This window comes from Pantherophis guttatus, chromosome 5, assembly GCF_059756535.1.
Source record: "Pantherophis guttatus breed Tessera chromosome 5, ASM5975653v1, whole genome shotgun sequence".
In the NCBI taxonomy this organism is placed as follows: Eukaryota; Metazoa; Chordata; class Lepidosauria; order Squamata; family Colubridae; genus Pantherophis; species Pantherophis guttatus.
Genome location: NC_142067.1, coordinates 50,267,164 through 50,290,183, shown reverse-complemented (window position 1 = coordinate 50,290,183; position 23,020 = coordinate 50,267,164). Strand labels below are relative to the sequence as shown.

General features: G+C 37.0%; 1 protein-coding gene across 2 annotated transcripts in view; it reads left to right on the top strand.

Annotated features, from left to right (window-relative positions):
• The first annotated feature begins 807 nt into the window (after positions 1-807).
• ADAMTS5 (ADAM metallopeptidase with thrombospondin type 1 motif 5) overlaps positions 808-23,020 on the top strand; it is a 51,323-nt gene continuing 29,110 nt past the window's right edge. For both annotated transcript variants that reach the window (XM_060686379.2, XM_034428438.3), the window contains exons 1-2: positions 808-2,909; positions 17,435-17,567. In XM_060686379.2, the coding sequence (XP_060542362.2) occupies positions 1,845-2,909; positions 17,435-17,567 (1,198 nt within the window). In that variant the 5' untranslated portion in view covers positions 808-1,844. The remainder of the gene's footprint in view (positions 2,910-17,434; positions 17,568-23,020) is intronic.

Here is a 23,020-nt window from a genome sequence, read left to right as displayed (position 1 = left end):
TGTCACAACCATTGATCAAAATTTTGCCCTTTAGTACATTAATCATACATGTGTTGCACATTAAAAAATGGTGGGGTTGTCACATATTTATAATTATCTATCTTTTTTATTACCCCTGATTTTAATATGGCCTTACAAGCATTGTGTGACGTTTCAAAAGATGATGATGAAACAGCTCAATAAATAAAGAATATCTTAAGGCATTTGCCTTAGTGGAGAGAGAAAAAGGTAGAAACCAAATTCAAATTAATATTAAACTGTAATTAAAATTAAACTGTTATTAAATAATAACTAGCACTGATGATGTTACCTAGTTTATGTAATGAAACATCTGCAAGGAAACAAGCAAGCTGAGAGCACCAAGGACCCCTAATTATTTATTAAATTTATATGCTACTTATATTGTGGTCCAAGGTGACACTGAGTGGTTTACAGCATAATAAAATATAATCCAGATATATTGCAGTAAGAGTCAATTCTTTAATTATTTGCTGCTCTCTGGGAAATTGAGGAAATTTCAGACCTTCCCAAGTTACAGTTGCCTTCTCCAGTTCTCCTTAAGCTAAGGACACAAAGGGAAGGTTGGATGAATTAACTTTCTTCCTCTTATACCAAATTCTGGTGGAATGCTGCTGCTATTCCATAGAAGTGTAAGGCTCTTTTAGACAAACCGATGGTATCATAATGGGTATTCTTTATTAAATTCGTTTGCCACCCATCGGGCCATGAGGAGACTCTGGCCAACTTACAACATTAAGAGTCAGTCACTGTGGGGGGAGGGAGAGCCCCGTTAATGTCTTATTTTCTTTTTCTGTTTTTGTTTACTGAACTTCTGCTGAGAAATTCTGAGGAAGAGTCATTCTTTCTCCTCTACCCACAAAGTCGTCGCACCGCTCACTGGCATGGCTCATAACAAGAGCAATGTCGAAACTGGCCGGACGGAAAGAGGGGGCTGAAGGAAAGTATCTCGTCAACCTGACTGCTTAAGAAATAGCAGCCTTTTTCCCGAAAAGGCTGCAGCTTGAAGCGATTCAGAAGGAAACTTGGGAATTCTCCCCTTTCTTATCCAAACGTCGCCTCCCAGGCCCGCCCCCGCCCCCCTCCTGGCCTTCTTTCTTTCTTACCTCCGTGACCCCCTGCCCTGCTCTTCTCCCCCACCCCCTTCCGAAGGAAGTGTGGGAGTGGATGTTTCGAAGCTCTCCCTTTAAGAGGCAGCCTGCAATGACGAATTATTGAAATTGCCATTGCAGGATGGCATTCCGCTATAAATGCATTGTTCCACCTCCTCTCATCTTCACAGCGCTCGCCGGGTTCTTCTGGTTCGCTTCGGCAGACTGGGGCTAACCGCCGCCACCGCCACCGCCGCCGCCGCCGCCGCCCGTAAACTCAAAAGAGGAGGCTCGTCACTTTAACCTGGGACATCTGTCTCTCCCTTCCCCCGCGCCCCGCTCCCTTACCCGGCAAGCGAGGGCTTGTTTTCTGCCCTTCCGTTCCTTCGCTCGCTCCTTCCTTCCGCCAAACGACAGAAGAAGGGAGAATAGCAAGAATAAAAGAAGCGGAGGAAGGAATCGAGGGGTTCCTCCGGTCGGAGTGAGGCGGCAACTGCCGCCGGCAGTTTCCCAGCCGGATGACTCGTCGGCCGCCAAGCGAAGTGTGAAGTCTTTCAACTTCTCCCATGCCTGCTGGCGGCGGGAAGCGCGGCGTCTCTCTCTCCAAAGCGTGTGAGGAGAACCGAAGCGATTGCCGCCGCCTCTGCCTCTGCCTCTTTTGCAAACGCTCGGTCTTCGCCCCGCTCCTCCGTCCCCTGCCCGGCCATCGCATCGCCGGTCCCGGAGCTCAGCACCATGCAACTGAAGATTGTTTGCTCGCTGCTGCTGCCGCTGGCTGCAAGCTTGCAAGCTGCCGCTGCCGCCGCCAGAGTTTCCCCAGCAACTTCAGCACCTGCCTATGATAAAGCTTTGCAGCAATCCAAAGCGGTTGCGGCGCCTGGGACAACTCGGCTTCTCCGACCCTTTCTCCGGGAGCAGCGACCTAGCGGGGTAGTAGAAAGCATAGACCAGACCTACTCCGGAGGAGGCAAGGTGGGTTACATCCTCTACTTGGATGGGAAGCGCTTCCTTTTAGATCTGGAGAAGGACGCGTTGCTTGGATCCACCGAGCAGCTTCTCCAGGGCAAGGGTCACTGCTACTATCGGGGCACGGTGGATGGGAGTGCCCAGTCTCTGGCAGTCTTCAATCTCTGTGGTGGCTTAGATGGCTATTTTGCGGTCAAGCATGACCGTTACACAGTGAAACCTTTACTCCGGGACAAAGCTATAACAGGAGAGGAAAAGGCTTATCCCGATTGGATCTATGGGGATGTGTCTGCTCAGATACTCCATCTCTTCTTCAGGGATCATTTCAGCTTTGAAACACTGCCTTCCCGCCCCAGCTGTGAGACTCATGGTTCTTCCAGGACCCTGCTTTTGGATGAAAAGAAACTGGCCCAAGGGCAGGAGGGGAAACTGGGAATAGATCTGACCACCAGAATGGCACATTCCTCTACCACTCTTGCCCCTCCTGTGGACTCTAGGAAAAGAAGGAAACGCTCTATCTCTAGAGCCAGGCAGGTAGAACTTCTCTTGGTGGCTGATGACTCCATGACCAAAAAGTATGGCAAAGGCCTCCATCACTACTTGCTCACCTTGGCCAACATTGCTTCTCGGCTCTATGGACATGCCAGCATTGAGAATCACATCCGCCTGGTGGTTGTGAAGGTTGTGGTGCTGGGGGACAAGGAGAAAGGTCTCGAGATCACCAAGAATGCAGCCACCACACTCAAAAACTTCTGCAAGTGGCAGCACCAGCACAATCAATTGGATGATGATCATGATGAGCACTATGATGCTGCTGTTCTTTTCACCCGTGAGGTAAGTTAGGGAAGGGGCCATGGCTGACGGAGTCCAAGAACACTGACTTCCATTTTCAGTACCATTTCTGTTTCATAGCAGGTGTATCAGATGATTATGCAGCTTTCTCCTGAACTTCATGAAGTTAATACTGAGTTGTAGTTGAGGTTCTGGTTTAACTTCTATTCACATCAGCACTTTGCTTATGCTGCTCTACTGGAATACTAATGAAAACCCAAAGGTGCTTTCCCCCTCAAGAGGCAACTGGACTTTCTGGTTTTTCTTTGAAGACGTTTTGCTTTTCATCTAAGAAGCTTCTTCAGCCCTGACTGGATGATGGAAAATGGAAGGATTTATATTCCTTGCAGACAGCTGGACATTTGCATTCTTTAGCCGAGTCCAGTTATCCAGCTATCTGCAAGGAGTATAAATCCTTCCATTCCCCACCATCCAATCAGAGCTGAAGAAGCTTCTTGGATGAGAAGCAAAATGTCTTCAAAGAAAAACCAGAAAGTCTAGTTGCCTCTTGAGAAAAAAAAAGCACCTTTGGGACAACCATGACCTGGTTGACTGAGAATCTCCATAGACACTAATGAAAACCTAATTTAAATTTATATATCCTATAATTACTGCTGGAAGATCCAACAATTATTGTACTTCTGCATTAGGAATTTCAAGGAGAGGGGAGGTGTTATCACACAAGTACCTTGTTTAATGGTTTTCTTGACATCAGATTGCAGAAGCATCAATGGGGACTGCAAGGATAGGCAAATGACAACAATATCATAACTGTGGTGCTTAAAGTTGTATTCCTTTTGTATTTATGGTTTGACACTTCACACACATACAAAAGCAATGACTGATGTGATGCTACAGATGCCACTGTAGGAATTAGAAAAATGGAACAATGGCTTATGGATTCAGTCTTCAACTGCAAGTGTCTAAGCAGCTATCCTTACTTGAGCTTTTTATAAACATTAGATAAATTGGTCTCCTATTAGATTTGCTCAGAATCCACTCAAGTTGGAAATTGATCTTTAACTCTAACATAGAACAGGCATGTCTAATACCTCATGATAATGTCATAAAATCCTGATATATGTGCTATGCATATCTTTCAGGGGTCTCACAACATTTATGTTTTTATTCCACCTGGAATCTGATAAGGTATTCTATGCAACTTCTAGTCTCTGAAATCTTACTCTAACCAATTTTGCTAATTCAGCTTCTGGAACAATTCTGTAAGCCATAGAATGTTTTCCATTTTAAAGTTGGCACTTAAGTCTGATACATTAAATTTCTCTTAGAGTTCTAACTTAACCAGGTACATTTCCATGAGCTATTGCTGAAGGTTGCTGAAATATTTTTTAAAAATGTGCTCAGTGAAATAAGATATGAATAGAAAAATAAGTAATCCATCAGATTGCATTAATATTCTTTTTCCCTCTTAAGTGCTTTAAAGTTATTATTATATAAATGTGATGTAAGCAAGCAAAATGATTCTGAGCTTCTTTGAATCAGATCCAGAGTTGTATCTGTTGATATTAAGTAGGAACAAATAGTGTGATACAGTTTTAGGAAGCTTACAGCCTTCTTGCATAGTTGCTGGTGACTTAACAGGGCATTTTCATCATGGAGGGAAAGTAGTAATAAAATTGGTGAGGCACAACATGTGTGGCTCAGGAGAGAAGAACATAAATTCAAACCACATGTAAACACAAGCCGCAGAATAGTGCACCAGGTTAGGTGAAGGGTGGGGTTGCAGTACCTCACTATCCACAAGATAGAAACCGGTCTCCCAGTCTGCCAAGTCTTATTCCTGCTACTTTTGGAATGAGTTCTGAATGTTGTTTTGGAAAGATTGGCTAAACCAGTTTGGGGGCATGGCTCTGGTGTGGAGCATGTGGCACTGTTTGTATAACAGAACATCTTCTAAGAAAAACTGAGTTTTTGCTTCAAATGTCTTGTTTGGAGTGTTCTTCCACTTCTCCTTCTTTCAGAAAAACACATAACTTTCCATTAGCTCCCTTCCTCTGCTATAGCACTGGAGAGTGCCAGAAAAAGAAGGGCTTGGGATAGTTTGTGGAATGAGTTACTCTGGTTGAGGGAGTAGCGAAAGAAGAAAAAAAATACCCAAGCTGTGTATTTTTTTTCTGTTACTCTAAATACTTGAAATATTATGATGTTCTAGTCGTGCTGTACTTGTGCTATATGTTCTTGAAGTAAATATAAAAATACCTTTTGAACAGAAAGTTTCAGGACAGGAAAATGCCCCCATGTTTTGCAGGTTTTAACTCCAGTTTTAAAAACATCATTTCATGCACAGTTAAATTCCATTGACAAAATTAATCTCTTAAATTAGGTAACAAATTGTTATTTACTTTATTTCTCTCAATGACCTATTTTACATCTTGTGACAATCCATAATATGGTGGTTTGGTGTTTTTCCCTTGTTTTGTTACATTATGTAGCCTCAGCCAATTTTTCTATAAATCCTGATTAAGCAAACCGTTGTTTAATAAGATATGTGGATTCAGCCATTTTTCATAAACCAAGAAGGTGAGAACTACCCATCCAGCTACAGCAAGAAGCAGCTTTTTTTTTTTTTTTAATTTGATTTATATGCCGCCCTTCTCCGGAGACTCAGGGCGGCTTACAATGCGTTAAGCAATAGCCTTCATACTTTTGTATATTTATACAAAGTCATCTTATTACCCCCACAAATTGGATCCTCATTTCACCTACCTTAGAAGGATGGAAGGCTGAGTCAACCTTGAGCCTTGGAGAGATTCGAACCAGCAGTAAATTGCAGGCAGCTGTGTTAATAACAGGGTGCGTAACCACTGTACTATCAAGGCTCTTTTGTTCTAAGGATGATCTCTTAAAACAAAAAAAGCATAAGTTGATGTCTACTTTGTGTTGAATTAATATGAATATGGTAAACTGGACTAGTAAAGGCTACATCTTTCTTCCCATTCATTGTATTGTACAAACTGGGGGTGTAAAAATGAAGATTAATCAATTTATTAAAATGATATGAAAATAAATTGGGTACCATTATATTTTGCATAGTTCATCAAGTAACATGAGTCATTTTATATGTACCCATCATGATACTTAACTTGGCTTCACTTACTTTTTTAAGGTAGATGTTTGCCAAGGTGTGCCTGCTTCATATATATATTTTGATTACTATACCATTTAGTTATAACAGTATTCACATCATGTACATTCTGTCTTCATTGTTATGTCTTGTTTCAGGTCTGGCAACATACAGGTGATATAACATAGGTTAGGTTCATAGGTCATATTTGGTTTAGCCTTGATTATTAAACCCCAGTAGCCTGATTTACACATAAAACTGAGGACTCAATTATGATTTACAAACCATACTGGATGAATTACACATCATGCTATACCAACACTGCATGATGGCATAGCACAATGAAAGAAAACTACTGTAGCATCTTTTCATTTCAACCAAGATACCTCAGTTTGTTTAAGCTGCAAATCGTGTATTTTAAATTCACTACAGATTTGCCAGTGAATTATTTGTTTAAATTGGAAAAATTATATTTGTTTTATCTAGGGAAAAATAAATAAATATGCCTGGAAATGAAGAAATATGTTTAGGTCCTCATCTAATGTATTTGAAGGAGAATGAATCACTGCTCATGGTGCAGAATGTATGCATAACTAAGAGTTTAAAGGTAAAAATGTCAAAAGGAACAGCTCAAAAGCTGCAGGTTTTTCTTTTTCTTTTTTCAAGCTTGCTTATTTTTTAAAAAATAGCTGGGGGTTTTTTCCAATGAGACAAGAAGCAGCATTAGGATGATATTCAACTTTTGCAACTCTTTTTTGAAAGCATGAAGTAGGTTTCTTAGCAACTAGACGCTTAAGCCCAAACGTGAGTCTGTTGAATTTCTGTAGTGTTTCTTCTAAACAGTTTGTTTTTCAATTACTCTCCGTCCTGTTCATTTCAAAGTTAATATTTGCATATATTCAAAGTAATGTATTAAGTTGAGGCATGTGTCTTTGAGACAGCAAAAGGTACATATAAAATTTAGAGATTGCTAATGGGGTCAATTTAAATTGTTCTTGCTATCAGATAGCAGTGCTATGTCAGGAATCAGATGATGCTTGCTAAATAATAGATTCCTTTAAAAAAAGGATACAGTAATAAGCACATGATTTCTTTGATCTTTCTTGAATTCAACATGCTCCAAAATTTATCTTTTGACACATTCTGATTTTAAACAATGGTCACAATGCAAACCTTCATGAATCTTCTTTGGTAGGACTAAGGCCAATTCTTCATCAGAGACCAGTGCCAACCTGAGACAGGTGCCTATATTTCTGGGACTTAGAAGAAAATTGTTGACTTCTGTTCTAAAAGAAATGCTATAAAGACAATCTTGCAGTATTCCATCTAGAGGTGCACAACAGGCAATGTTGGAACTCTTGCCTTATCTGGTTCCTAGGATATTTAACAAATTCCAAGTTTTGCTTTATTATTGTAAATATTTTATTGTTTATATGATGGTGTATCAAATGTCCTATTTATTAAAGGATGCTACTTTGGTACTGTTCTTATAGTTAAAGTACCTTGTCCTTATATACCCCTGATTATATAGGATAAAAATGTTTTCTTTTTATAGTAATCTTAACCCAGGTATACATATGCCACCACAAAGCTGTCTATAGGAAAGTGTTTCTTTTGTAACGTTACTATCAAGTATGCTGAACAGTTTAAATCTGAATGAGTATCTGCCCTTCAAGAGGGCTTTATATGCTAATGTTATAGGCTAATATTATATGACATAATGTAATGTTAAAAGAATATATTGATGTGACTGGTGTAAAGGTTATATAAAACAAATCCTTAAATACATTATCTAAGAATGAGAAACAAAAATATTAACCAGATTATTTGTTTTTATAACTTAAAATATTTTATAAAATCATAGATTTTGAAAAAAAAACCAACCCCATTTGGCTATCAAATCCTGTTCAGGAATTCAGATTAAAGGCAACGTCTGTTTTAAGACATCCCATAAGGAGAAATTCATCATCTCCTACACACTGAGCAATTTAAATCACAGGAAGTAATTGGTTGCACTGTCCATCTGCTCTCACTCTTAGGGAGTTTTCCTAATATTCAATTATATATGCCTTCCTGGAATTTAAGAACATTATTCCATGTCCTGCAATCTGCAGTGACAAGAGGCAACTCTTTTAAAAGATGTAATAATGTCCTTCCTTACTCAGTTATGGCTAAACAAAAGTCTCTCCTATTAAGACTTAGTTTAGATCTGAACTCTTTCCAAGTCAGTAGGGTTTTTTCTGACTATATTTTTTCATATTCAAAGTAAAGTAGCCTTCAGTCTTCTTTTTTTCAAATTCTTATGTTAGATATTCTTACCTTAGATAACAATTAAAACAAATTTTCAGTATCTACTTTCTACTTTTTATTGTATATTATCCTTTAGTCACCTTCACCAAGTGGCTGGGATATTATTTCATTTCCTGTTACTTTGAATAAATCTAAAATGTTCTTTTTAGCATTCTTCACTAACCTCTATTCATCATGACCTTCTCCAATTATCTTCATTACCATTGTCAAATCATTATCAGAATTAATTGTGATCGTACTTTTAGTCTTTTTTTAAAAAAATAATCATACCTTTCTTGAGCACTGGCTCAACTATCTTCTCCTGAGATGAGAAGATACTTACTCTTTTACTCTCAATGTCTTGAGTTTTTTACAACCTGTTTTTTTAAGTTCAAAGTGAGCTTTTCAGTACATGGGTTTTTTTCCCCTCTCCCTCTCTCCCTCCCTCCCTCTCATCTTTGAGTATTGACTCCTGGTGACTGCTTGCACTACTCCCTGCAGTTTTCTTGGCAATATTTTCAGATTTGGTTTGCCATTGTCTCCTTTCTAGGGCTGGAGAAAGTGACTTCTCAAAGTCGCCCAGTTGTCTTTCATGTCTAAAGGAGGGCTAAAATTCAGTGTCCTATTTTCCAGCCTGGTGCTTTAACCACTACACCAAATTAGCTCTCAGTGTGATTTTCCTTCTTTTATGAAAAATCTTAAGGCTTCAATCTTCCATAATTGCCCCCAAAGGAATGAAAATATACTAGATTTATTATTCATTCTTGTGTTAAATTGATATTAATAGCCAGATTACCTGTCTCCCCACTGATATATCATCAACAAATAAAGCATGGGCCCTGGTAAGAAGAAAGTCTCCACATTTGTTTTACATATTAAACTTAAAACAGAGACATCAGCTTATTTAATAGCATTGATAAATATGAGTGAATTTATTATTATCTCCTCCATTCTCTAAAGCAGAAAGTTGCGGAAAGGCAGGTCAGAGATCTTTTGGAAGGATTACACTTAGCAGATTTTTCTCACCTAGCATACATTTGTCTTGGATAACTGGATTATAGGATCACAATACAAATTACATTCCCACAAAAATTTACTATTATGTATCTTTAAAAAAAGACTGTGGAAAGCATCATCTATAACTTCTGTTTGTTGGATGGTTGATAAGAGATAATACTTTCCACTTAGTTTAACCTTGTTTTTCCATCACTTCTGTAAAGTTTAATGCTGTGTATCATAACTTTCTTCCTTTTATAGATAAAAAGCTTTCATGTTCTTTACTAATGAGTACTTTTCTCTTATCCTCCTCTTCACCCCATCTTTTTAAACTGTTTCATCACAATCTGTGTACACAAACTTAATTAGGTAACAAAGCTGTTGACCAAACAGGAAGTTGGGTGCTTTTATGATGTATCATATTCTTAGTTTCTTATAATTCACATTTATCATATGGTACACAGCTGAAAAATGGAATTTGTTATCATAACATGAAGACTGCCAAATTGTACGATGTTAAAAGAAGATTATACAAATATTGGAGGATTCAAATTATAAATAAGTTTTAATATTTTCAATATCAAAAGTAGTACAATTCTTTTTTTAAAAAAACAATCTTTATTAGGTATAAAAAGATAAAATATCACATTAACTACATACATTATAAAATATGAAATAAAGAAAGATAAAAGAACAATAAGAACAGAAGAGAAAAAGAAAGACAAAAAAGGGAGAGACACACAGAAAGAAAAGAAGCAAAAAAAAAACAAAGGAAAAAAAGAAAAATAGAAAATACACACAATATAATAATACAAACTACAATATATATATATATCAATATACATATACGTTATTGATGGTGTCTAGTTGTTAATTTTGTTATCTTACAAACTTTGTTTTTGATTTATCCATACATACCATTTGTTCCATACCATATAATATTTCGAGTCTACCTTATCCTTTAATTCCAGTGTTAGCCTGTCCATTTCAACGCAATTGTAATTTTTTGAATTACTAATTGTTCTGTTGGAATTTGGTCCATTTTCCAAAGCTGAGTGAATGCCAGCCTGGCTGCCGTAATTATATGCAATATTAAATATTTTAATTCTTTCCTAATATTTTCTCTAATCATACCCAATAAAAAAATTTCTGGCTTAAGTTCTATTTCTTCTGCCAGTATTTCCATTAGCCAAATTTTAATTTTTTACCAATATTTTTTTGTTTTTGGGCAAAGCCACCAGACATGGAAGAAAGTCCCATGTACCTGTTTACATTTCCAGCAGATTGGGCTGAGGTTGGGATACATCTTTGCCAATCTCGACGGGGCCAGATACCACTTGTACCACATTTTGCACTGATACTGATTCTTAATATCATTGCCTAGATATAGCTGAAGAGCTTCTCTCATTCTTATGAACTTCTCATAATCAACCAGTTCACTAAATATTTAAGTTTTATCTATTATTGTTTTAAAAAATCATTCCTATCACTATGGTTTAAAGTCTTGTAACTTTATCTAGAGCTACAGGTTGATTAGTTATTTGATCTATTTACAGTATTCTTTCAGTATCAGGATGGTGCATTAAAAATGAAAAAAAAATCAGCCTTTGTTGGTTAAATTATTACAATGTGACAATTAAAATGTCATCTTTTTCTGCTTTCAGTAGCTATCAAGAAGAGGATAATTACTGAAAGTAAGATGACATTTTGGTTCTCAGTCTGGAACTAAATGGTACATCTATTATTCATCCAATCTTTCCCCACTGAAGTCCAGGGCTGCATCTTTCCACATTTTATTCTTCCATTTGTATGAAAAATCTATTATAGGAAGCAAAGTCTTAAATCCCACAAGAATCCAGATCCTTACTGGGTCATCTCTATACTGGCTACTTGCTTTCCAACAATCAGACAGCACATTTACAACCAACACTTTGGAATAGGCCAGTTGTAAATAAATAAATGAAAGAAATACTCCCAATTATACTTCTTTGAGAGCTAAGAGTAAAAGACTTCTACATATGATATTTGCTGCAATCTGAAGAGCTGTAAATCTCTGTGGTATTTCAAGGTTGGCTATTTGAGAGCTGAGCCAATTTATTTCAGGGCAATATGAAACCTATGCCGCACCATGTTTCCTGATTTCTAAGTCTGAGGTTTTCAGACTTCAAGGGACATCTTGATTTTTTTTTAATTCTTTCTCACAGAAACTATTTTTGTGTGTGCATATGACCAGACAAACGCAAACAAAGTGAAGTAAGGACACACTGGGATCAGTAAAAGCAAACCCTTTATCTTTTGATGGAGTGAATATGGGAGCTTGCTTGCTTGTTGTGGAAGGTCAGCAGTGTTTGCTCATTAATTTTGACAGAAGGGAAGCCGATTGTGATATTTCTTCAAATTGCTTTTGAGGCATTTGGGAGAAGAGCCAGCAGCAATGTAAAAATGCTCACAATGAATTACAATAAATTCTCTGCTTTTGTCCTTAATCTGTATTATTAGCAGGTGCCAATCACCATAGTAAGCATTTAATTGTTTATTTGATTCTGTTCAAGACTACTATTTGTAAGGGGAAAAAATGGAAATAAACACATGAGCCAGGCAGTTTATATGTCTAATGTAGATAGCATAAGTGTGATCATTACATCCCAATAATTCCATATTACAATAATTAATAATATGTAGTATCACATTAATAAACATAGTTTATCTTTTTTGTGGAAATGTTGGATGCCTGATTTTACGAACAGATTATGGTGTTATAATAGGTGCCACAGGTATTTTATGTGTATATCTGGTCTGCTCAGATAACCTGATTTTTCCAGTTGATCAGCAGACTTGTAAAATGGGGAAAAGACAAAGTAAAATAAATAATTATACTTTCCCACTTAGTAAAAGCCTATTAGAACATTTCTGTCAATGAAGCAGTCCCATTGGATAATCCCATAGGCAACTATGTAAAGGTCAAAGGGAGTTGCATTGAACAAGCAGTCACATAAATTTTTAAAGACTTGGACATAACAAACAGGGCAACAACAAAAAAATAATTAAATGTAATTAAATTTAATTTTAATTAAAATAGATTATCCAGTCTTCCTAATGAGATTCAGACATTGACTTCTTCCTAAACTCAGCAGTATAGTATTCCAAATCTAGCAACTTTCTTGAATGAAGTTGAACAAATGCAGATGTGGAAAGATATGGACAACTATAGTATAACAGTAATTAAAAAACAGAGTCTCAAAATTTCTGTATACATTTTGCAAAATAAAAATTCAATAAGAGGTTACACACAGGTAGCTAAGTATCACTACTGTACATGATATTAACAATGTCCTCTGTTGGTGTATGTAATTTTCACGGAAGTGGTAAATTAGTAAAACGAATCTTTGAATGAAACGGGATAATCTAGGATTTGAAGAAATAAGGCAACCTGCTGATGGATTTCCTGGCTGGTTTCTTATAAAAACAACATTATTGAAAAGGCACTTACTTAACCACATACTCTATAAAGAATGGAATTGGCATGATTGGAATGACTCCTAGAGAGCATCTGAACTGTTTTCACAGGTGCTGCTTTTAATCGGAGTTTTGCCACATTTACTATCATAAGCCATTCTTGAACATATTGCAGATTGACTCTCAAACATACCCTGTGAATAATGATGCATTCACCCATTCACTTTAGTGGCAAGAAATACCTTGCACACTCATATAACATACTTCTTTAGAAACACAAAAAATAAGCTCTGCTCACAAAGATCTGTGATCTTAAATTAAATCTGTGATCTTAAATTAAATAGATTGTACAGTATATATACAAACACACATACTGTAGATGTATATGGTGCTTAAATATGTAAGCAGGAGAACCATTTGACTTAAAAATAAACCTGAAGAAGAACCAAGTTATGTTTAAAAGATACATGCTCGGCATTACAAGACAAGAAAGAAAGAACTGCACATGGATTAGAGTAGCAGCAGCTATCCACAATGTTTTTACCCTTATTTTGTCCCAATCGTACTGGGCCACATGGGTCGGGACGAAATAAGGGTTAAAAAATTGTGGATAGCTGCTGCTACAGTACCCTTCAGAAGTACAGTGTGAGGCATGAGTCTCCTGCTGCAGAAGTGGTTGGGCCTGTGGAGCACTTTTGGGAGAGAAGGCAAAGGGGAAGCAATCATTTGCAAACTGCCACCCTGCTCCCGCCTCTCTGCCGGGCAACCCCCGGCAGCCCCAGATGCCCAAAGCCCACACCCACTTGGCTCCCTTTTCCACAGTGCCTGGCTTTTTATCGAGGGGGGTGGCAGGTGGGGTGGGAAAGGAGCGAGACGTGTGGAGTGAGACAGGGCTCGCTCCTCTTGCTGTCTCCGCCTCTCTCCAGGCATAGCAGGGCTTCCTGCTCCTGCCCAAATTGGATGCAATTTGGAGATGGCAGGTGGGGAGGGATGGGGCTGGGACACGTGAGATATGTCTTACCTGCCTTGCAGCTATGTTGCGTGTCTCGTCATTGCCAGCAATCATGTTGTAGGGTAAAAAAAACCTCGCGAGTTTGAGAAGTTGATTGAATTCACGAGAAGGTTTTTTTTAATCCTACAACATGTTTGCCTGCAGACAATGGCAAGACATGTGACGAAGCTGCAAGGCAGGTAAGACGTGCATCTCGCGTCTCCCCAGCCCCCGACGAGGGGGGAGGAGAGATGGCAAGAGGAGCGAGCCCCATCTCGCTCCATGCGTCTTGCTTCTCCCCTGCCCCACATGACACTCCCCTCGATAAAGAGCCGGGTGCTGTGGAAAAGGGAACTGGGTGGGCGCAAGCTTTGGGCATCTGGGGCTGCCAGGGGTTGCCTGGCGGAGAGGCGGGAGCGGGGTGGGAATTTGCAGGCAAGGGGGATGGATGGAGGATGGATGGGAAGCGGATGAGTGCCAAGAATGCCAGGGAGATTCCCACCTTTGGTTGCCCCAGCAAACAGGTGACAAGCAGCTGTGTTGCGCTGCCACAGCAGCACAACACAGCAGCAATCATGAGATGGCCACGCTCGCCACCTCCTGCACCCCCAAAATAATAAGATCCCTCTGATAATAAGGCCAAGCCCTTATTTTGGGGTTCAAAAAATGTAAGTCAGGCTCTTATTTTCGGGGAAACACAGTAAAAGAATTGAAATGGAAATGGGCTGATGATACAACAAGAGGAACTGATGGCAGGTGGACCAAGGCAGTCATAGAATGGATCCCACTTGAGAAAAAGTGTCCATGAAAGAGACCTAAAACAAGATGGATTGACGACATCAGCATGTAATGTGGAACAGACATATAGAAAAGGCTTTTATCCTGCAGAGGATAGATAATGGCAAAAAAGATGATGATGATGAAACATGTATGCCTACCTACATAGACTGTGTATGGAATATATACTTACTGTAATTAATAGTACCACAGAATGATTAGAGCACCACAGAATTCAACATATGAGGAATGGTGAGCAGTCTTTGATGCATTTGTTCCTCCATTATACCTTTTATAGGACTGTAGAATGAATCTTATCCAGATTATTTCATGTTCAGTACTTAATGATAGAGAAGAAGGAAGAACAATTATGTTAATCCATATGTATCCAGGGGCAACATCTTGATCTTTTGGAAGACCATGTTTTAGCATGATAGTAATTAACCGAGCTCATAAGCCTGTGCACTCTTTCACCTACCTGTCATCCTATCATGTAATCACACACACACAAAAAAAATCAAAATTATTTACTTCCATTTCAGAATAACTGGTTGCCAGTTCAAATTTAATGGGGAAAATTATAGCATTTCTTAAATACAATGTGCCTCGTTCAAAAAGACTGAAGTATGCTAATACTTTTTAAAAAATAGATATTCTTCTAGATATATTGAAGGTATCTTCTTGACTTTTTCATCTGCATGTACATTATTCTTGGATTACATTTTCTTGTATATCATCTAAAAGCAAGCATCATTGATTCTACATAGGCTATACTTCCCTTTTCAAAGATTCATTAAGTTAATAAGGATATCTAATGATATGCTGTGCTATATTAGTACAAAAATCAGGGGTTCGGGTTGTCCCTAAATTGTTTTTTAACCAGATCCTTATTTTGAATAAGAAATCAGAGTAAGAAAGCACTTATTGCTTCACAAGATTGTTAAACAAATACAGAGTGGAAAAGTTAATTATAAGGAATGCATAATTTTATTATTGTTTATCTTTAAAATGAAATTAATTTCACAACTATTCAAAATGCTTTTCCTTTAATGTTTTCCTTTGATCATATTCCTTTGCTTATATTACAGTACATATGTACATTTTTCCATTCACATTTGGGGAAGTGTACAGCGGGAGAAATTCTCATGTTGGCTAAATAATTGCATAATACCAATTGTGCCAGAAAGGGTTCATCTCTGTTCTTAGTACCTAAGCTTTATCCATCTGCCATCTTTCCAGAATGTTTTCCTTGGCTGAGAATATCATATCAACAGGGACCATTTCCCCACCATGCCAGAAAAGATACCCACAAGTCAACAAGTATATTTCATGAATAGATGCTCACTTTGAAGCAGCAAAAATAAAATGAACAATTCTGCTAACACAGATGTCCACAAAGTGTAATTGCTTTATTATATATTTGATTAAATAAATTCTCCCCCAGCCCTAAACAGACTTTTCATATCTCCAAGACTGCTAGACAGCAAATGCTACAGTATATGACTGTAGATTAGAAAATTTCAACTAAATTTCATATATATTTATATTTCTAGTACAGTTAAACACACTTACACTGTTATTTAACTATTCATAAATAATTAGTCCTTACTTTTGTAGAACACACAAATAATACAATTAATCATTGCATAATGGCTCCTAATGTCTTTATAATAACATTGCATGTTCAGAATTGCCATTTAGTGTCCATTTATTGTATTCTTACTTATAATTGCTAATTTTCCATATGGAAGTGGGAAAAAGACACAATGGAACATACAATTAAAAGTACTAGCATATGATAGGATCACTGTAGATAAATGCTTAAGTTATTAATATATGCATCATTTATGGCTTGTCCACCAAAGAAAATTATATTCTCCTTTTCCTCCTATTTTATTATTATATGGAAATTGATCATATGGAAATTGATGGAGTAGTTAAGGTGCCAAGCTAAAAACCAAGAGATTGTGAAGCTTGCTTTAGGCACAAAGCCAGTTAAGTGATTGGGCCAACGATAACTCTTTTGGCCTGAGGAAAAGAGCAATGACAGGGATTCATTCATGCAGAATTGAAGACTGACTCAGAGGCACCCCCCACCTTCCAATATTCTTAATGATTTAGTTACCTCATCAATTCCTTATCATGTAAGTTGACACTACAGTGAGTTCAGTGACTGTATTGCAATCATGTTCTAAATCATACTGAACTTCGGCCTTCCAGCTATAATAATCTTTAAACAGAATGATGTCATTCACCTTACCAGACCTGAGGTTAGCCAGTTAGAAGAAGTTAGAAGGAAAGAAGGGAAATATCCCAACAGAAAGTTTTCTCTTCCATACCTTGAATGCGGTCTGTAAATGTAGGGCTCAAAGTTGGAGGTTATCCATAGGAAAGGTTCAGGAGAGTTTACAATGTATAAAGTTACCAATACTGACTTTCATCAGCAATCATCATTGCATCAAAAATACATTGTAATACTTTTAATGGTCTAGCATTGCATACATAGAAATTAGTTTTCTATGTAATAGCCCACTGCAAATGCTATAGTTTATTAGGGACATTTATTTCTTAAAACAATAATTTCATAAATGAAGGCAACTAATCCAAGGAGTGGCATAACTATTTGCAATAAATGGACAGTTTTAATTTGATTTTAGCAACCAACAGTTAGGACTTTGTGGTCCTGTCTAGACCATCGAAGTAGCGTTTCTCTTGATTTCTTGCTAGGATTGCTAACTAGGAATTGCAGTTGTAACACATTTGCAGGACCCCATCTTTGGACAGGATGCCATAGCTATTGATGTCTTTGTCCTTATCTTGGCTATAATCCTGATTTGGCTTTACAGTTGGTAATCAGACTGCAGCTCAAAGCTGTCAGACCCTGTGGGTGCAAACTATGCTTCAAATGCTTTCTTTCCCTTCCCTTCCTTGTAGGATTTATGTGGGCATCATTCATGTGATACTCTGGGAATGGCTGACGTTGGAACCATATGCTCTCCTGAGCGCAGCTGTGCAGTGATTGAAGATGACGGCCTCCATGCGGCTTTTACAGTGGCTCACGAAATTGGTATGCAGCGCCTTTTTTTTTTGTTCCCTTGCCAAATACAACACTTGTAACAGCTGCATTAGAAACCAAAATACCCTACAAGTAATTCCAGATTTTCCCCTGATTCAGATATTCAGTTGGGGATTAAAGCTGTGTGCATATGCATGCATTTGGGGTCAATTATTAGGGAACTGAAAGCAAATAAAGGTACACAGAAGCATACCTTTCTGACAATATCTCTTCTAGGAACTAGCTGCAGTGGCAACTGAGAAGCTTCTATCTGTATAGAAAGCTTTTTTAAAAGTGTATGTTCTATCTATAAAGAACTTAAGCATTCTTATTAGTAAACTGGCTTATTGAATAGATACTTATTCCTGCAGATCTAAGGTAAACAATTGTTCTGTTTAGGTTGTACTACCTTATTCTTCTGTAGTCACAAAAAGTTAATCAGAAATTTTGATGAAAGGAAACTCTTTTTCTATATGGATTTATTATTACCGTAATATAATGTTTAGGGCAAGCTAGGTAAAGGATATAATATAATTGAAATAAACAGCACTGGTTCATCTGGAATTCTAAACAATTATAAAATAGACTTAGAAGAAGCAATCACTAGGAATATTGAAAGTATTACTTGACCTAAAAAAGTGTCTGGTTGATGTTAACTTTCTAGAGCTAAAGCATTTAACAGAATAACTGAATAATAGAGATGGAAGGGACTTTGGAGATCTTTTAGTCCAACCCCCTGCTCAGGCAGGAACACCTGTACCATTTCAGTAAATGGTATGGAACAAAGAGATCTGACAACCATTTGTCTTAAAAATTTACATACCCTAGAGATAATTATACTTCCAAGAATCTACTTACGATATTTGTACTGTCATTCCTATCATTTTTTGTTTTTGTTCATTTGCAGTTGTACATGAAATTTGTTGCTTATGGCCTTGTTCAAATTCATGTCGGGGTTGTTTGTCATGCAGTACTGTATATGAAAATGCATTTTGTCACAGTATGCCTCTCCCAGTTGAAAGCTGAGTTTTGATGTAGAGAAAATAAAGGGATTAGCCTCCTTAAAAATTAACAAGATAAAATATAGCGTTGTAGAGACTGTAATATTCCCATCTCACATCCAATGGCCATTTCAAGGCATTTTACGCAATTATACTTTAGCTTTCATTGTTTTTCACCATTACCACATATCTAAATATGTGACAGAAAGATGTCAATGGTACCACACTTAATGGATGGTTCCTGGCTTCCTTCAGTGGCCAAATACTAATATTATTCAGGAAGGCCTATAAACAATCAATGTAAATTCATAAAAAGATCAAAAGATGGAACAAATAAACACAATGCTAACTGTTTAGAATGAAATCTTCCAGACAGTTCAGTCAAGGTCAACAAAAGATTATAAAGAAACTGTTCAGAATGTCAACAAATATAGTCATTTTATAATGTTATTCTACACACAGAATTATTTATGGTCCCACTGACATGCCATGTTCTTGGACTAATTTGTTCAGTGAAATTTTAGTAGTTGCTTCTCAAGAAAGATGTTCCCGCTTAACCTCAAAAATGACTTGTAACATAAATTGTGTTATGCGACACATTTGCAGACCTCTTTTTTTATGACAACAATTCAAGAAGTTAGTGTTTTTCAAATAGCCATTCCATAAAATAGTATAAAGCAACAACTATTCAGTATTAACAGCATCTAAATCCCAGGGACAAGTAACCTGATGTTCTCAATGTCTTTTAGATCAATCTCATGATAAATGATAAGGGGAACTGGGAATTGTGCATTAAAAAAAGCATGGCACTGGGTTGCTTAACACTTTGTGTCCTGTAAGACCTTTCTCTAGATTCAGACTACCCCAAGAAAAGCAGACAGGAAACTTTCACTTTTCTATAAAAATATTTTGTTATTAATTTGAATAACATAATTTCCCCAAATCAGTGTTATTAGTACTATCAGAAAAATGAAAAATCCAACAAGACCTATGTGGAAATCCTAGAGTGGATTCAATAGGTATAATGAAAAATATTATTTTAAAACATGCCTTACCCTACCAATGGAAATGATTGGAAATGATTGAAAATGCTCTAACATTAGCACAGCTTATAAAGTTCTCTTCATAATCTGTGGACAGTTTTGTAGCATGGCTAAAGACAGACTTTCAGGAGAAGCATCTAGAAACTATCATTTTTTAAAATAAATTATTAAGTATTCTAATTAATGAATCAGGATTGTGATCTACTTATGGATTTTTATGGTTATGTCACAGAACTTGCCCAGTAAGCTATCCTTTCAGCAAAAATGTAGCAAAGAATATATTCCATTTATGAGTGGAACACAATTAAATGGAATATCGATTGGATTTAGGGCTTATTCGCATATGCTGTCTCTTGTGACTGAAAGGTATTTTATTAATCATTTTAAGGATATATCTTTGTGATGCCACTTTCGTCTCATAACCAGCCTGTTATTGAGGCAACCTTCAACTATCTTTGGTTCTAGTTTGGAAGTGGTGTTTTCTATCTTCTCCCAAGACAAAACTTTCCAAGCTGACAATCAAAGACACCTCAGGGGTGAACTTGAGATGACACAGTCAAGGACAATGATTTGCTTAGCTTTAGTTGGTCATGCAGATCTGCTGTGGGAATGTTCCTACTCCAGCTGATTGTCAGACACTTGTGAGAGATTGTATTCCATTCTTATACTGGAATATCAAACTCACAGAACAATAGATCTATTATCTGCTATTTGGTGTTTGTGTTGTGTATATACAGCATATAATGTTGCATGTGCTGGAGAGATGGTAACACACACACACACACGTAGAATGGTGCATGGAAGGGAAAAAAGCTGTATCTCTGACTAAAATTTATTCTCATGGAAAACTGGACAGAGAGAAAGCAGAAATACTCAGAGATTCTGTCTCAAGCTTGAGTGCTTTGTATTTCAAATTGCTCTTCTCATTGCCCAGACAATTCTGAGGGGAGTTGGTTGACATGAGTGTATCCCTCTTCTATTTCTCTAAAAGAAATGTACTGATTTAATTACAGTAATTATTTTATAGTTCAGTATGACTCCCAGGATATCAGCAGTCCCTTCAGAACAAGCACACAGTACATAATAAAAAAAAATTGTCAGTGTTAATCATAATCCAATTCTTGTAAGGTGGAAAGGAGAAAAAACATTTAGGAGATGGATGATGAATCAAAGAATTTGTAAACAAAAGGAATTTAAACATATGTTAGAAAAGGAATTAGAATTATTCTTTAAAATAAATAAAAAAGAAGATACCTCTCTACAGAATACTTGGGATACAGCAAAAGCATATATAAGGGGCCTGACTATTGGATACATAGGGATACATAGAGAAAGGAAACAACACCTAGATAAACTACAGGAGGAACTCAAAAATATAGAATATAAACTTCAACAATATCCCCATAATAAAAAAATAAAAGAAGAATGGAAGCTAGCTAAACATAACATAAATTTGATGAACCAAAAAGAACTAGCGCAGAAAATAAAAATGGCCAAACAAAATTACTTCGAGTTGGCGAACAAACCAGGTAGATGGCTGGCCTACAGACTGAAAAAAGACAGAGACAAAAGAATGATATATCATCTTAAAGATGCAAATGGGGAAATCCACTATAGTAGGAAAGCGAAAAAAGAAATTATTCGGACGTTCTATGCAAATCTGTACAGACAAGAAGAAATAGAAGACAAAAAGATAAAACAATATATAAAAAGGTCAGACATACCTGTAATTACAGATGAACAAAGAGAAATGTTAAACAGGCCAGTAACTGAGATGGAATTGGATGCTGCATTGAAAAAGCAAAAAAACAACAAAACGCCGGGCCCAGATGGCCTTCCGGTGGAATTATATAAAATGGTACAAGAAATAATAGGAGAGACCATGTTGGAGTTATACAATGAAGCACTAGAGGAGACAAAAATCCACTATCCTGGACGGAAGCAATAATTACAATTATGCCCAAAGATGACACTGACCACCAATTAATTCAAAACTATAGACCAATATCTCTACTGAACACGGATTATAAAGTATTTGCAATAATTATAGCGGAAAGAATAAAAAAAAGTACTGAATGATTATATTCATCGGGACCAAAATGGATTTCTGCTGGGCCATCAAATCAAGAACAATATGAGAGTAATAATAAATGCACTCGAGTACTATGAAGCACACCCGGAGAAACAAGCTTCGCTGATTTTCCTAGATGCCCAAAAAGCATTCGACAACTTAAATTGGAAATTTTTAAAAGGGCAATTAGAGACTATGCAATTTGGATCAAACCTTGAAAAAATTATAGGACAAATATACACAAAGCAAACAGCAAAAGTAATACTAAATGACGACATGACAGACCAATTCGATATAACAAAAGGGGTTAAGCAGAGCTGTCCACTTTCTCCACTATTGTATATTTTAACATTGGAGATCTTGCTAAAAAAAATCAGAGAAGACCAAGAAGTTAAGGGGTTAAAAATAAGACGAGAGGAATACAAGGTTCAGGCTTTTGCCGATAACCTTGTATTTATAACTGAAGAGCCATTGGAAGTAGCACCAAAATTGTTTAAGAAAATAGAAGAATTTGGAGAGTTGGCTGGCCTAAAAATAAATAGAAATAAATCGAAACTAATAGTTAAAAACCTTACGAAAACTCAGGAGACAGAACTGGAGAGCAGTATACAAATCCAAATAACGAAGAAAATAAAATATTTAGGGATCTGGCTGTCACCAAGAACCTCGTCAATAAAAGAAAATAACTATGATAAATTAATAACACAGATAAAAAAAGATCTGGATAATTGGAAAAACCCACAGATATCATTACTGGGAAGAATCTCCACTATAAAAATGAATATCTTACCAAAGTTGCTGTATCTGTTTCAGGTTGCCCCAATAAAATTAGAGAAAAACTTCTTCGAAACTTTAAATAAGATGACTTCTAAATTCATTTGGCAGGGGAAACGCCCACGAATAAAACTTAAATTACTCCAGGACACTAAGGAGAAGGGAGGAACAGCACTCCCAGATTGGGAACTCTACTATCATGCGGCGGCGCTATTATGGGTTAAAGACTGGATGGAGCTGGAAAACAACAGAGTACTAACAATTGAAGGACATGACCTACAAGTGGGCTGGCAATCCTTTCTATGGGATGAAAAATATAAAACACATATCTATTTTAAGAGACATACAATTAGGAATCCATTATTATTAATCTGGCTCAAAATTAAAAAGCAACAGTACACAAAAATACTGATCTGGCTCTCACCATCAGAAGCGATAAGACACCCAAATTTAACAGAACCTAAAAATATAATTAGATACAAAGACTTAATTGACTATCAAGGGAAACTGAAAACTAAACAACAATTGGAAGCAGACCTAAATAGAGAAATTGATTGGTGGTCCTTCTCACAGATT